This window comes from Chiloscyllium plagiosum, chromosome 23 (assembly GCF_004010195.1).
Source record: "Chiloscyllium plagiosum isolate BGI_BamShark_2017 chromosome 23, ASM401019v2, whole genome shotgun sequence".
In the NCBI taxonomy this organism is placed as follows: Eukaryota; Metazoa; Chordata; class Chondrichthyes; order Orectolobiformes; family Hemiscylliidae; genus Chiloscyllium; species Chiloscyllium plagiosum.
The window spans coordinates 41319739-41334237 of record NC_057732.1 but is presented as its reverse complement, the minus strand read 5'-3'; the positions used below and the strand labels follow the sequence as shown (position 1 = coordinate 41334237).

General features: G+C 40.5%; 1 protein-coding gene across 1 annotated transcript in view; it reads left to right on the top strand.

Moving 5' to 3' along the window:
* The window catches only part of exoc4 (exocyst complex component 4), a 571126-nt gene that overhangs the window by 523558 nt on the left and 33069 nt on the right, over nucleotides 1-14499 (top strand). Inside the window, exons 15-16 of the mRNA XM_043714034.1 lie at nucleotides 5460-5638; nucleotides 9333-9492. Coding sequence (XP_043569969.1) covers nucleotides 5460-5638; nucleotides 9333-9492 — 339 coding nt within the window. The remainder of the gene's footprint in view (nucleotides 1-5459; nucleotides 5639-9332; nucleotides 9493-14499) is intronic.

Here is a 14499-nt window from a genome sequence, read left to right as displayed (position 1 = left end):
ATGAATAAGTTCTGGTTGAATTAATTTGTTAAGCCTAGCATTTCTATCCTTTTCCCCATCTCTAATCTCCCTCCTCTTTTCCACTCTATTTCATTTCTGCTACCTCGAGTTCAGACACTGAATTCATCAATACATTCTGTTAAGCCAATTTTTAAACAAATACTTATTGAATTAAAGCGTCAAATGAAAAATTAAATCGGTAAGAAATGATTATAGCTGGAAGGTATTTTAAAAATGTAAATCTCACAGAGAAGCTCGCAAGGTGGCATGAACTGGAAGACCATTCTATTTGCCCTCTTGATCCCTTGGAAAGTGAATATTTTTATTGGAGACGGTCCCACCTATGAATGTGTTTTAAATGAAACATGTTTTAAAACAGGAGTGAGAAGCGTAGAGTTGGTTTATTGATGACGAGAACAGACCAGTTAAAATTTCAGATGTGACTTTTCTTAAACCTGGAAGCAGTTGAAGATGAACGATAACAGATATTGCTAGAAGGGTTCAGCAGGTCAGGCAGCATATGTGAAAAGAAATCAGAGTTCTCAGAAGGGTCACTGGACCTGAAACATTAACTCTCTTCATGGATGCTACCAGTCCTGCTGAGAATTTCCAGCAATTTCTGTCTTTCTGATTTACAGCATCTGCAGTTCTTTCAATTTTTATGAAGATGAACAATGTTTGACGGAGCAGTAACCACAAGATACTGGGAAGGAAAATTATCAGTCTTTTCATAACAAACTGCCTTTTCTTAGGAAAAGTTATTCCAGCTCCAATGAAATATGGCAAGGTCTGAATAACAAGGTGCTCAATGAAAGAAAAAGAAGTCCAGTTTTCCATCGAAGATTTGAACAGCGAGACTATCTCGCTTGTGAACAGCAAGAAACCTATTTGCATGGATTGATATCTCATTATTACCTGTTCTCACCCCATTTATGTGCAATTTGCTATTCTCCCAAGTGATGGAAATAAACTAGATGGTGATAATTCCCAACATGAAATTCAGAGCAAGTAACTGGTGGTTCCAACTTGCCACTTGCTCCTCGGGACCTCTATCTTGTTCAACAGTCCCCCAACATCTTGGGCTTTGCTCATTAGACAGTGACAATCTGCACTCCCCATCCATCAAGCTTGGTGTTAGATGCACATCAGTCTTACTACATTACCATAGTACATATCTGATTCACTTAAAACGTGGTCATGCACTTCAGTTCTACACTTTGGATTGCACTAACACCCTGCATCATTATGCAGCTGCCAGGCCATTTTGCACACAGAAACAAACTAATTCATGGAATGGAGCAAGGTGCATTTCATAGTTATTCTTTTGCTGTCTTAGCACTCACTCACCCCTAATCAGATACTCATAGCATTTCCTCCCCACCTTGTCTTGCCTTGCCTTTTTGCACTTTTCCATCTCATTCAAAATTCATGGGCCCACAGTATTTCTGTCCTTCCTTGCCTTTTAGCACAGTCGCAAAGCTAGGCTGCTTGTCAAGCTTACCAGCAATTGACAGTCATGGAGGCAGACAATGGCATTGTGGCATGTCAGTGTCACACCTACTGCTTGGGCAGCTGCTGATTTAGCAAACACACAGAATATGCTTTAATCAAACAGCTATGCCTCAAAGTCTAAGTGGAGTGGTCCCTTGTTAAGTGCACAGGGATTGTCTTCAGTCATGGGCTACCAACTCAATAAATCAAGAGTTTCATCTGATCTCATTCCAGGGGCTTGGACACAGTCAAGCGTTCCAGTGGTCAGCTTCAGAGGTTCTGTATATTGCAGTCTAGGGAGTGGTCAGTCCTGCAGGTCCATTACAAACAATCCATGGATTATCAGTAAATCAGTTAGGGGTCTGGACATTCATATACCAGGATTATCTTATGAGTTTAGTCAGGGGTATGCCACAGTCAATTCTAAGGTCTCTTTACTGAGAACAGAGAACATTACAGTGCAGTACAGGCCCTTTGGCCCTCGGTGTTGTGCCGACTTGTGGAACCAGTCTGAAGCCCATCTAACCGACACATTCCATTTTCATCTATATGTTTATCCAATGACTATTTAAATGTCCTAAAGTTGGCAAGTCTACTACTTTTGCAGGCGGGCTGTTCCATGTCCCTACTACTCTGAGTAAAGAAAATACCTCTGACATCTGTCCTATATCTATCACCCCTCAATTTAAAGCTATGTCCCCTCGTGCTAGCCAAGACCATCCAAGGAAAAAGGCTCTCAATGTCCACCCTATCTAACCCTCTGGTTATCTTATATGTCCCAATTAATAACCTCGCAACCTTTTTCTCTCTAACGAAAACAGCCTTAAGTCACTCAGCCTTTCCTCATAAGACTTCCCTCTACACCAGGCAACATCCTAGTAAATCTCCTTTGAATGCTTTCCAAAGCTTCCACAGCCTTCCTACAATGCAGTGACCAGAATGGTATGCAGATCTCCAAGTGTAGCCACATCAGAGTTTTGTACAGCTGCAACAGGACGTTATGGCTCCGAATCCCAATCCCTGTCCCAATAAAAGCTAACACACCATATAGCTTCTTAACAGCCCTTTCAACCTGGGTGGCAACTTTCAGGGATCTATGTACGTGGGTACCGAGATTTCTCTGCTCATCATAACTACCAGAAATCTTGCCATTATCCCAGTACTGCTTATTCCTGTTGCTTCTTCCAAAGTGAGTCACCTCTCACTTTTCTGCAGTAAACTCCATTTGCCACCTCTCAGCCCAGCTCTGCAGCTTATCTATGTCCCTCTGTAACCTGCAACATCCTTTGGCACTATCCACAACTCCACCGACCTTAGTGTCATCTGCAAATTTACTAACCCAACCTTCTATGCCTTCATCTTGGTCATTTATAAAAATGACAAACAGCAGGGGACCCAAAACAGATCCTTATGGTACCCCACTAGTAACTGAACTCCAGGATGAATATTTCCCACCAACCACCACCTTCTGTCATCTTTCAGCTAGCCAATTTCTGATCCAAACTGCTAAATCACCCTCAATCCTATGCCTCCATAATTTGTGCAGTAGCCTACCATGGAGAACTTTATCAAACACCTTACTGAAATCCATATATACCTTATCAACCGCTTTACCCTCATCCACCTGCTTGGTCACCTTCTCAAAGAACTCAATAAGATTTGTGAGGCATGACCTACCCTTCACAAAAACTGTGTTGACTATCCCTAATCAACTTATTTCTTTCTAGGTGATTATAAGTCCTATCTCTTATACCTCTTCCAACACTTTACCCACAATTTAAGTAAGGCTCACTGGTCTATAATTACCAGAGTTGTCTCTACTCTCCTTCTTGAACAAGGGGACAACATTTGCTATCCTTCAGTCTTCTGGCACTGTTCCTGTAGACGATGACAAAATAAAGATCAAAGTCAAAGGCTCGGCAATCTCCTCCCTGGCTTCCCAGAGAATCCTAAGATAAATCCCATCTGGCCCAGCAGACTTATTTATTTTCACATTTTCCAGAATTGCTAACATCTCCTCCTTGTGAGCTTCAGTCCTGTCTTGTCTAGTAGCCTGTAACTCTCTATTCTCCTCAACAACATTTTCTTCTTCCAGTGTGAATACTGACGAAAAATATTCATTTAGTGCTTCTCCTATCTCTTCGGACTACACGCACAACTTCCCACTACTGCTCTTGATCGGCTTTAATCTTACTCTCTTCGTTGTTTTATTCCTGATAGACCTATAGAAATCCTTAGGGTTTTCCTTGATCCTATCTGCCAACGACTTCTCGTGTCCCCCCCTGGCTCCTCTTAGCTTTCACTTTAGGTCTTTCCTGGCTAATTTGTAACTCTGAAGCACCCTTCATGTCTCATCCTAACATAAGCCACCTCCTTCCTCTTGACAAGAGATTCAATTTTTTTAATAAACCATGGCTCCCTCACTCGACTACTTGCCTGACAGGCTCATACTTATCAAGGACATGCAGTAGCTGTTCCTTGAGTAAGCTTCACATTTCAATTGCGCTCATCCCCTGCAGTTTCCTTCCCCATCCTATGCATCCTGAATCTTGCCTAATCACATCATAATTGCCTTTCTGTTATCTATAACTCTTGCCCTGTGGTTTACACCTATCCCTTTCCATTGCTAAAATTAACATAACCGAATAGTGGTCACGATCACCAAAGTGCTCACCTCCCTCTAAATCTAACACCTGGCCGAGTTCATTACCAGTACCAAATCCAGTGTGCCTCGCCCCTTCTTGGCCTGTCTACATACTGTGTCAGGAAACCCTTGGGTTATCAGGAGCCAGTGCTGCTGTCAGCATGTCAATTGTGGGGATCAGAGGCAGCATTGCTCTTAAATAATGGATCCACAACCCGATCAGTCATGGAACCTTAAGATCACTGAGATAAATTCTTTTGTGTAGAGACAAAAACAGAAATTGCTGGAAAATCTGAACAGGTCTGGCAATACTTGTGGAGAAAAATCAGAGTTATCATTTTGGGCCCAGCTACCCTGCTTCAAAACCCTTCTCAGGCCTTTGGTGTAGTGTGTCATTAGCATGACACAGCTCTCTGAGTATGTATGATAAAGAGAATGGGGCATTTTGATATTGTGGGGTGAATGGAGACTCTGAGGTCATGCTGTTGACAATCCTTTTTCTTTCTCTTCAGCCATTTCTAAAGACACTTTTCCATCTTTAGATTGCCCAAAGTAATGTAGTTTGAGGGTTTGAAGTGAATTTACTTCTGTGATGAAGAAAGCAGTTTGTTTGGACCAGCAAAACTATATTCATTTGTTATAGTTGAAGGCTAAATATTGGTGGAGGTAGGAGCAGGTAGTAATATGCTACCTCTGAAATCACCTCAGTCCTGGTGCAGATATTGCCTACATATTGGTGTTAAGCAGAAAATTCCAAAACATTGACAACTCACTCACCCACAGTCAAAAAAAAATTTGTGGAATGGGAATCAACGCTGATACTACAAGAGATTAGATGGAAGTAACTGGACTTTTTCTCATTGGAGATAGTCACTGCCTGCCCTGTATGTGATACAAATATTCACGGCAAATATATATATCACTAACAGTCTTTGTGAGATTCTTTCACAAATGTAACATTATATAATCCATTTGAAATTAAGCAGTCCTGAGTTTTTTTAAATAGTTTTTTGATTGGATTGGTTGATCGCCATACATGTTACTGGAGTACAGTTAAGATATCTCCTTATGCAGAATAGCCAGCCCCAGTGGCAATAATTAACAACTTATTACTGCTGATGAATTAGTTACAAATACTAATTAATCTGGGGACAAACATTTTTTTTCATTAGATCAAGGCTGAATGATGGTAATGGAAGCCAAAGGCCTTGAAAAGCTCATTATTCTTTGCACGTAATTCTTGAATAATAGCTTTTCTCGCAAGCAGTCATTTGCTTGATTCTTCCAGTTATTGAAACTTCACTATTTTCTCTTGTTTCCTCAGAGTTCACTGTTTTCACTATTTAATCCCACTGGCCAAGCAAGGCAACTATGCCATTGTTGCAAATGCAGAGAGCATGGATTATGACCCCTTGGTGGTGCGACTGAACAAAGACATCAGTGCCATTGAGGAAGCGATGAGTAGCAGTCTGCAGCAACACAAGTTCCAATACATTTTTGAAGGTAAAAAGTTGAATCTGAATCAATATAGCCAGATGTGATTGCATGAAAATTGCTTTATGATCATTGACTTTCAGCCATTAATGCACCAAAAAATCGATTGCTGAAATTACTGTTGGATTCAGAAGAGACATATTGACACGAGCTGACAAATGATACCTCCATTACTGAATTACATTTATGTAATAGACAAACAGATAGGCATATCTAAGAACTAAATTGGTGCAATGCCTCCCAGTCGGCTGCATGTATAACAGTACATTTGCAATGTGTCTCTTCCTTAAATTAGATGTTTCCTTTAATGACAAATTCAAGAACTGTTGCATTGTGAAGCGTATATCTGGATACAAAATGGGCATAATCAACTAATGTTTGTTTAAAAAGGAGATAATTCATTTTGTGCAACATGATAGTTCATGTGTTTTTGTGGAAGGAATGTTACACATGATTAGCAGCCAGCTAGGGTTAAACAGTGAATATGTACTGTAAAGAAAAATATTTCACTTCCTTGGGATATCCCAGAGTGCTTTACAGCCAACTAATGTTTTTGAAGTGCAGTTGCTGTTGGAGGCAAACATGGTTGACACTTTGAGACAAAAGCGCAGATGCTCAACTTTTTGGTGATGATAGTTACCTTCTCCCTCACCCCATTATTTATATTAAGGGCCATCTCCCGATTAGATTTTCCTCCATACTAGATTCTGCAGTTTGTCCATTCAGATTAGTCAGCCATTCCCTTTCAGGCAGCATTCACACTGCTGCAAATGATACCTTGAAATCCCGCACAGGATTATATCTGGCGACAAAGTTTCTAACCTATTGCTTTTAGAATAGGAGTGAAAATTAAAGTCAAGGAAGTATAAAATAAAATGGTTTATATATTGTGCAGTTACATTCACACTGTAATATTGGACATTCTCATTTATTTGCCTTTGTCATTGATGAAGGGCCACAGCTACAGCTCATCCTGTTACCAGTTTTATCATTGCAAATTCCTCCATTTACTTTACAAAGCTGCTGGATTGTCACACAGCGATTCATTACCAGCTGACAGAGCCCTGAAGGGAAAACATAAGGAGCATTAGGATGAGTTTAGTGAAAAACAGCAAGAATGAGTTCAAGACTTAGATCAGTAAATTATGAGAACCACATTAAGAGTTTGTACTTTTTAGAAAATAAATGGCAATGTTATGGGTGACAGAGAAGTGGGACGTAATTTATTCTTTAAATTTATAAAGGGATCATTGAGTTAAAATTGGTAGCAAATCAAGCAAAAAGAAGCACAAACCTGATTTTAAAAATTTCAGAAACCTTAAGTAAAATTTCAGTCATTTATTTAGTTCATATTTGAGTTATAGCCTTGCAAGCTGTCGCATGCCAGCCAGATGATCCCTGAAATAACTCCAGAGAGGCCAGTATCCCATCACCAAGTCACCCTTTATTTACACATGGAGAGTCCTTGATACTGATTCGACTTCCTCAGAGCCAGCTGTCACAGTGAACAGGAGCACTCCTGCTCTTATCTAATGCCAGGGCTCCCTAATTGGACCAGATTAACAGCCTCAGTCAGGGAACTCGTATTCTAGGAGGTCCATCTGGCTGACCTCATTACAATCATTCCCCTCTGAGTCCAAAGACATAGGCCAGTTTTTTTTTTGTAGCTTCTCCTGGGGTGTCTTAGTACCAGATCAGGTTCCTCCAACTCTGTCTCTGATAGAGATGGTGTGTAATGTATAGTAGCTTGCCTCTGGCACCCAGAGCATCTCAGAAGAAATGACATCCACAGATTCTGAGGTATCTTCACCGTTTGAGGAGAGGGAGAATCCACAGTTCTGGAACAGTTGGAAAGGCTAATGAGGAGCCACGTTTTGCTCCTGCACCATTTGTGAGTTTTCAGCTTTCAAATGGTGCATGTGCTTGTTCAGGATGTCACACCTACCCGAAAGTGACCTCATATCAACCATGTCCCTTTCCTATGCAGGGCCATTCCATGGTTCCTGCACCAAACTTCATACTCTGAAGCAAACTGTGTCTCTCGCTTAGTGCAGTTTTGTGTCTGCCATTGGCATGCTGTTTCACCCTCCTCCTCAGGTCCTGGAAGGTCAGATTTAACTTGGTGCAGTGTCTTCTTCCCATTAGCAACTCTACTAGAGCTAATTCTAGTTGCATGAGGTGTGGCCTTCTACTCAAATAGGAACTGGATCACTTTGGCATCCTGTGAAGCTGTAGGCTGTTTCTTTAAGTGCACCTTCAAAGTTTGGATTGCACTTTCTACCCGACCATTGGGTGTTGGATGGTATGGAGCTATTCTTACATGTCAAATACCATTCGACTTTAGGAAATACTCAAATTCTCCTCTTATAATTGATGGCTTGCTATCCGTGACCAACACTTCCAGGATTCGTTGTATTGCAAAAGATACGCACCATTTTTCTGTCATGCTTGACAAATGAACTCTATGCATGTCCAGTGACTTTGAGTGGGTGTCCTCAATAACTAACAACATTGAGCCCATGAAAGGACCCACACAGTCGATGTGTAACGGGGTCCAGGGTGATTTTGTTTAAGACTAGTTCTGCAATCACTGAAATGACCGCACCAGTATCAATCTCTATTAATACCAGGTGACCAGATGTTTATCTTGATTCTATTTGAATGTTGCTCAGTAATTAAGTTGTTCCAAACCCGATGTAGGTGGACATACAGGGTGTGCACTCTCCTGGATACCCTGCTCTGAGTTCTGTTACTCCGTTTTGATCTCGTGGGACTCGTTTGCTCTCAGGTCCATCCACCAGCAACAACTACAATGGCTTGCTATCCCAGATCCTGAAAAGAATTTTAACCGTCTAGTGAAGGCTTTGCTATTGGCCGACTCAGAGTCCCTTTCACTCAGATGGTGCTCCCCAAGCTCAGTTAGACTGGCGAGTCTGTCAACTTCCATCAGAATACCCTGTAACTTATATGCTCCACCTGCCACATCGTTCAATGATAAAGCCAGTTGTAGTACCTGTTTGAAATCCAGTTGGACTTCAGCTGGTAGGCACTTTTGCATGTTTACATCTTTAATCTCACTCTTGTCGCTACTGAAATAACTCCACAAAGGCCAATAGCCCATCACCAAGTCACCCTTTATTTACACATGGAGAGTTCTTGACGCTGATCCATCTCCTTCAGAGCCAGGTCTCAGAGTGAACAGGATGTCTAACACACGTTCTTATCTGTCAGCCAGGACTCCCCAATTGGGGCCATTAATTCGATCAAGTCATGGAACTCATTTTCTGAGTTTCACTTGGCTGACCTTGTTACAATCTCTACAGTCCTAGGTATGATTCCCTGTGAAGAGTATGGGGAACGTAGCTGCAATTGATCTGTGTATTCTGAAGCTAGATAAATGAAAAGAAAGCTGCTTGTATTCGTTATGAAAATGAAAATTTAATCATGGTAGGGGAGGGTGTTATGCAGGCATGGAAGCAGCTTGGAGCAGCAATTTAGCTTAAGGGGTCAGGTCTGCTCCCAATGTTACCTCCCAATGAGTATGGATAGTGAATAATAATAGACACAGATTTGGATATTGATCCACATTCAATAACTTTGGCTTTAGTTCTGTTCAAGTTGGAACTAAGTAACTGACTTTAATTCTGAGAGGCTTTTAATTGTTTTTATTCCTACCTTCTCTGTTCCTGCATCACAAATCTAGGTCTGGGCCACCTGATTTCCTGCATTTTGATCAATGGTGCACAGTATTTCAAGCGGATCAGTGAATCAGGAATCAAGAAGATGTGTCGGAACATATTTGTACTGCAGCAGAACCTGACCAACATTACCATGTCTCGGGAGGCGGACCTAGACTTTGCAAGGTTAGTATGTGAAACCAGTTGTTTTAGGAAAAACCAAGTCTGACAATCATAATTGCTAGTCCCTGGCTTTCTCTTCCAGACAATTATTTGTTGTAGGAAAATATAGTAAGGATGTAATTTCCTTGTGGTCAGGAGTAGTTGCTACAGATTACAAAGGGTAATAGAGCACTGTGGTTAGTCGGGTCCTAAAAATAATGGGTGAGAGCTGTTGGAGATGATGCTTTCACAAATCACATTTCTACTACTTTAAAAGGCATTATGCTGGAACCTCACCCCCACCTAAGTAACTGACCACGCCTCACACACAAATAATCAATATGTGAGTCACCAACAATTACATCTGTTTGAGATCAAAGAGGAGGTTTTTAAAATAGTTTTTTTTCAGCAAAGCCATTAACAGACACCTCTTCAAAGCTTTTAACATTAAAAAATATTGAATATTCTAAGAAACTGACGAGTGTATACCAAAACTAGTAAATAATATTTTATAAAGTTATTTTCAGTTATTTATATTAGGTTGCTCACTGGATACTTGCAAAGATACATTTTTTGATAAACACAGTTTTATAAACATCAATGAAGCTACATTAAATCACCACTCTGAAATATTGCATAGAAATTTTATTTACGAGGTAAGGAAATACCCCTTTGTTCTAACTGCTGCGCAATAGTATTGCTTCATGAAAGCTTCTGCATTTGTGACTATGGAAAAGAATTTGAGCTGAAACCTGAGTCATAACTTGACTTTGAAACAAACAGAATTTTGCACTTTGTGACCATATTGACAATCAGTGCCAAACCTGGAAACCTTAACCCTCAATCTGGATCTCTCCCTCCCTAACTCCACCTGGTTTTCTAGCATTGCCATGGCAATAGTGAAACAAAATGAGGCCTGAGGACCTTGTTCACGTGTTATCATGTCATTTGAACATACATGCTCAAGTTTGGATGATGGAGCCCATTGCTGTCTTCAGCTTTGGCAAAAAGTTCTCCAAAACCAGAAGGAAAATTTAGACCAGTGCATTTGGCTGCTGAGATTGCAATACTTTGCTATTGTACTTGGGCAATTCTCAGTACTGTCAAATGCAAGTGAACCTACTCATAAAGTGAATCTCAGACTTGTCTAAGGACCCATGGTTTGATTGGGACAGGAATTCAATTAATTTAAATTCAGAGCCAGATAATAAAGATGTTTAAACCTCTCATTGCATCACCTTCAAGCTTTGAGTTACATCTTTGTTCAAGGGATAGTCAACATGGCTTGGTGTGTGGGAAATCATGTGTCACAAACTTGATTGAGTTTTTTGAAGAAATAACAAAGAGGATTGATGAGGGCAGAGCGGAAGAAGCGATCTATATGGACTTCAGTAAGGCATTTGACGAGGTTCCCCATGGGAGACTGGTTAGCAAGGTTAGATCTCACCGAATACAGGGAGAACTTGCCATTTGGATACAGAATTGGCTCAAAGGTAGAAGACAGAGGGTGGTGGTGGCGGGTTGTTTTTCAGACTGGAGGCCTGTGACCAGTGGAGTGCCACAAGGATCGGTGCTGGGTCCACAACTTTTCATCATTTATATAAATGACTTGGATGTGCACATAAGAGGTATAGTTAGTAAGTTTGCAGATGACACCTAAATTGGAGGTGTAGTGGACAGCGAAGAAGGTTATCTCAGATTACAATGTGATCTTGATCAGGTGGGCCAATGGGCTGAGAAGTGGCAGATGGAGTTTAATTTAGATAAATGCAAGGTGCTGCATTTTGGGAAAGCAAGTTTTAGTAGGTCTTACATACCTTAATGGTAAGGTCCTAGGGAGTGTTGCTGAACAAAGAGACCTTGGAGTGCAGGTTCATAGCTCCTTGAAAGTTGAGTCGCAGGTATATAGGATAGTGAAGAAGGCGTTTGGTATGCTTTCCTTTATTGGTCAGAGTATTGATTACAAAGGTTGGGAGGTTATGTTGCGGCTGTACAGGACATTGGTTGGGCCACTGTTGGAATATTGTGTGCAATTTTGGTCTCCATCCTATCGGAAAGATGTTGTGAAACTTGAAAGGATTCAGAAAAGATTTACAAGGATGTTGCCAGGGTTGGAGGATTTGAGCTATAGGGGCTGTTTTCCCTAGAGCGTCTGAGGCTGAGGGGTGACCTTATAGAGGTTTACAAAATTATGAGGGGCATGAATAGGATAAATAGACAAAATCTTTTCCCTGGGGTCGGGGAGTCCAGAACTGAGGGCATTGGGTTAGGTTGAGAGGGGCAAGATATAAAAGAGACCTGAGGGGCAACTGTTTCACACAGAGGGTGGTACGTGTATGGAATGAGCTGCCAGAGGAAGTGGTGGAGGCTAGTACAATTGCAACATTTAATACGCATCTGAATGTGTATATGATTAGGAAGGGTTTTGAGGTATATGGGCCGGGTGCTGGCAGGTGGGATATCTGATCAGTATAGACAAGTTGGACCGAAGAGTCTGTTTCCCCGTGCTGTACATCTCTATGACTCTATAAATGGTTAGAGCTATTTCTACTTACTAAACTTTCACTTTTTAGTTTGGAAGTTTAATGTATAGTCTGTGAAGTGCATTTGACTGATAGTGCCCTGTGGCTATCATAGGCCAAGCAGAAAGCAATTTGTGACTCTGCAATAGTATAGACACCAAAAAGCATTATTATATGGATAAATTGTAGTCTACACCAGTTGTGTCTAAAAATTGCTTACAATAGGTTCCCCCTAAGGGTAACAAACAATGCAGTAAAGACCTATAAATAACATAAGATGTTTTCAGATGAAGAAAACCATTGAAACTGGTGGTTCCCATTCTTTCACGTGAACAAACCTATCATCTTTCCATTACAATGTCCTCAACATTTCTTGCTGTTTAGTTATTCCAGCTGGAGGCTATGCCTCTGAAATGAAGTACATCTGATGTCTGTCTTAAATTTCTCCTTTACAACCCTCAACCCCAGTGGGTCGAACAGGTACACAGACAAGCACAGATACAAGTATAAACAACTGCATTATGTCTGGTCTGTATTTTATTAGCCACCTCCAAAACCCCAGCTGTGTCGTGTTTGTGTTTTGTTTATTTTGTACTTAATAGAAAGGACCAATTCTTTCCCTTTCACACCTTAATTTCCATTCATCTTATATCTCTCTTTTTCTCTGCTGTCAACACCAGGACTCTAACCCATCCGCCCTTTTGCTCTCCTTCTGCTTCTTTGTCACATACATTAAGAAAAACTACTTTCCAAGACATTTCAATTCTGAAGACGAGTCAATCTGGACTGGACATGTTAACTGTTCCTCTCTCCACAGATGGTGCCAAACCTGCTGAGTTTAGTCAGTATTCTTGGTGTTTCTCATGAATGACGTATCTTCAGTGGCTTTATAAATAATACTCTTACAATGTGGCAATTTTATATTAAAAAAATGTTTCCTTGCAAGATTAATATTAAATAACATTTCAAGTGACAAAACCTATTTCTTGGACTAGGATTGAAATCTGTCTGTTGGTATGGACTTGGTGAGCCAGGAGTAGTATTTTGATGACTCTCTCCTGGCTTCCAACATTTACAAGTTCCTGAAGACAGAGCAATGCAAACACACAACAAAATTCACCTCTCTACACAGTAGCCAGTTCCTTTCCAGGTTGTCCATGCAGTGCCTTCAATTGTTCTGCCACACAATTTTCCAGAAATGTGTCCGTTTGGGGTCATCTTCATGCACAAGAAACATTCGAACCAATACAGTCCTGATGTGTCAATTTGGAACATGCAAGTCTATGGTATAAATTTGTACATTATTCACCAAGCTTTCAGCTGCAAGATGGGTCCTGCAGTAATGTTCCTCAAAGAGTCAGGCACCCAAATGGTCTCTGGCAATTTTTAAGAACCCTGCAATTGCGAAGTTTCTGAGAGTATTGTGATGTGTTGTTGGAGATGATATGCTCAGTTATTATATACTCACAGGGCTGACATAGGGGCATGTGACATGTGCACACAATGGCTGTAGAATATGCCAAGTCTCCTGTACATCGCATGTTATAGTAGAATTTACAGAGAGTAAAAGCTCTATCTGATGCCCATTCAAAAGTTGGAGATAAATTACTCCTTCCCCCTTGACATGACAAGAGGCTGTTGGTAGGTCAGCCAATCCACGCAGCATCTAAGTCTGTTCTTCATTTGTCTTACAGTGTTACAGATCTCTGACTTCTTCATCCACTGAATTGGCAAACCATCCATTAGTAAAATCCTCTATTTGTACGCTTTTTTTTGTACTGAATAAGCCAGCAAACCATGACAGAAGTATTTATGGAAGAGGCAATTCCAAGAATTGTTAGGTGGCAATATAAATTCAACTCACCAATAGGGGAGGGGGTTATTACAAGGTTTTCAGTAGTTAATCTAGACAGTTCCGGGGTCACTGAAGAGTATTTCAAAGGTTGTGTGCTGTTGGTAAAATCAGTGAGTATGTTAAGGGCAGAACAGATGGTTTTTTTTATAGGTATTTTTATTAGAAATTTAACATTTTTACAAGTTTACAAAAATAGACAAAACTCAAATATAAACATTGATATACAATTAAATCAAATATACAATAGCCAAAATTTAACAAAAGAATAAAAAAAACCGAAAAAGAAAAAAAAAACAAAACTCAACTATCTACTAATCTAACCTACAACTAACCAGAGTGTATATTTAAGTCTCTTACATGCTCGGAATGTGTTAACATCAAATGTAATAAAACCCGTATTTGTGCGGGATTCCTCTCCTAAGGGGCCCCGGACCAGCCAGGTTTGTAATCTCAATTAAATAAAAGCCCTTGTTAGGATAGCCGAAATATCTGTATTTATGTAATTCAAGAAGGGCTGCCATATTTTATAAAATAATTCGATCTTTCGGTGCACCATATTTGTAAGGAAGTCAAGGGGAATACATTCCATAATTAATCTGTGCCAATTTGAAAGTCCAGGAGGCCCCTCAGCCACCCAGTTTACCAAAATATTTT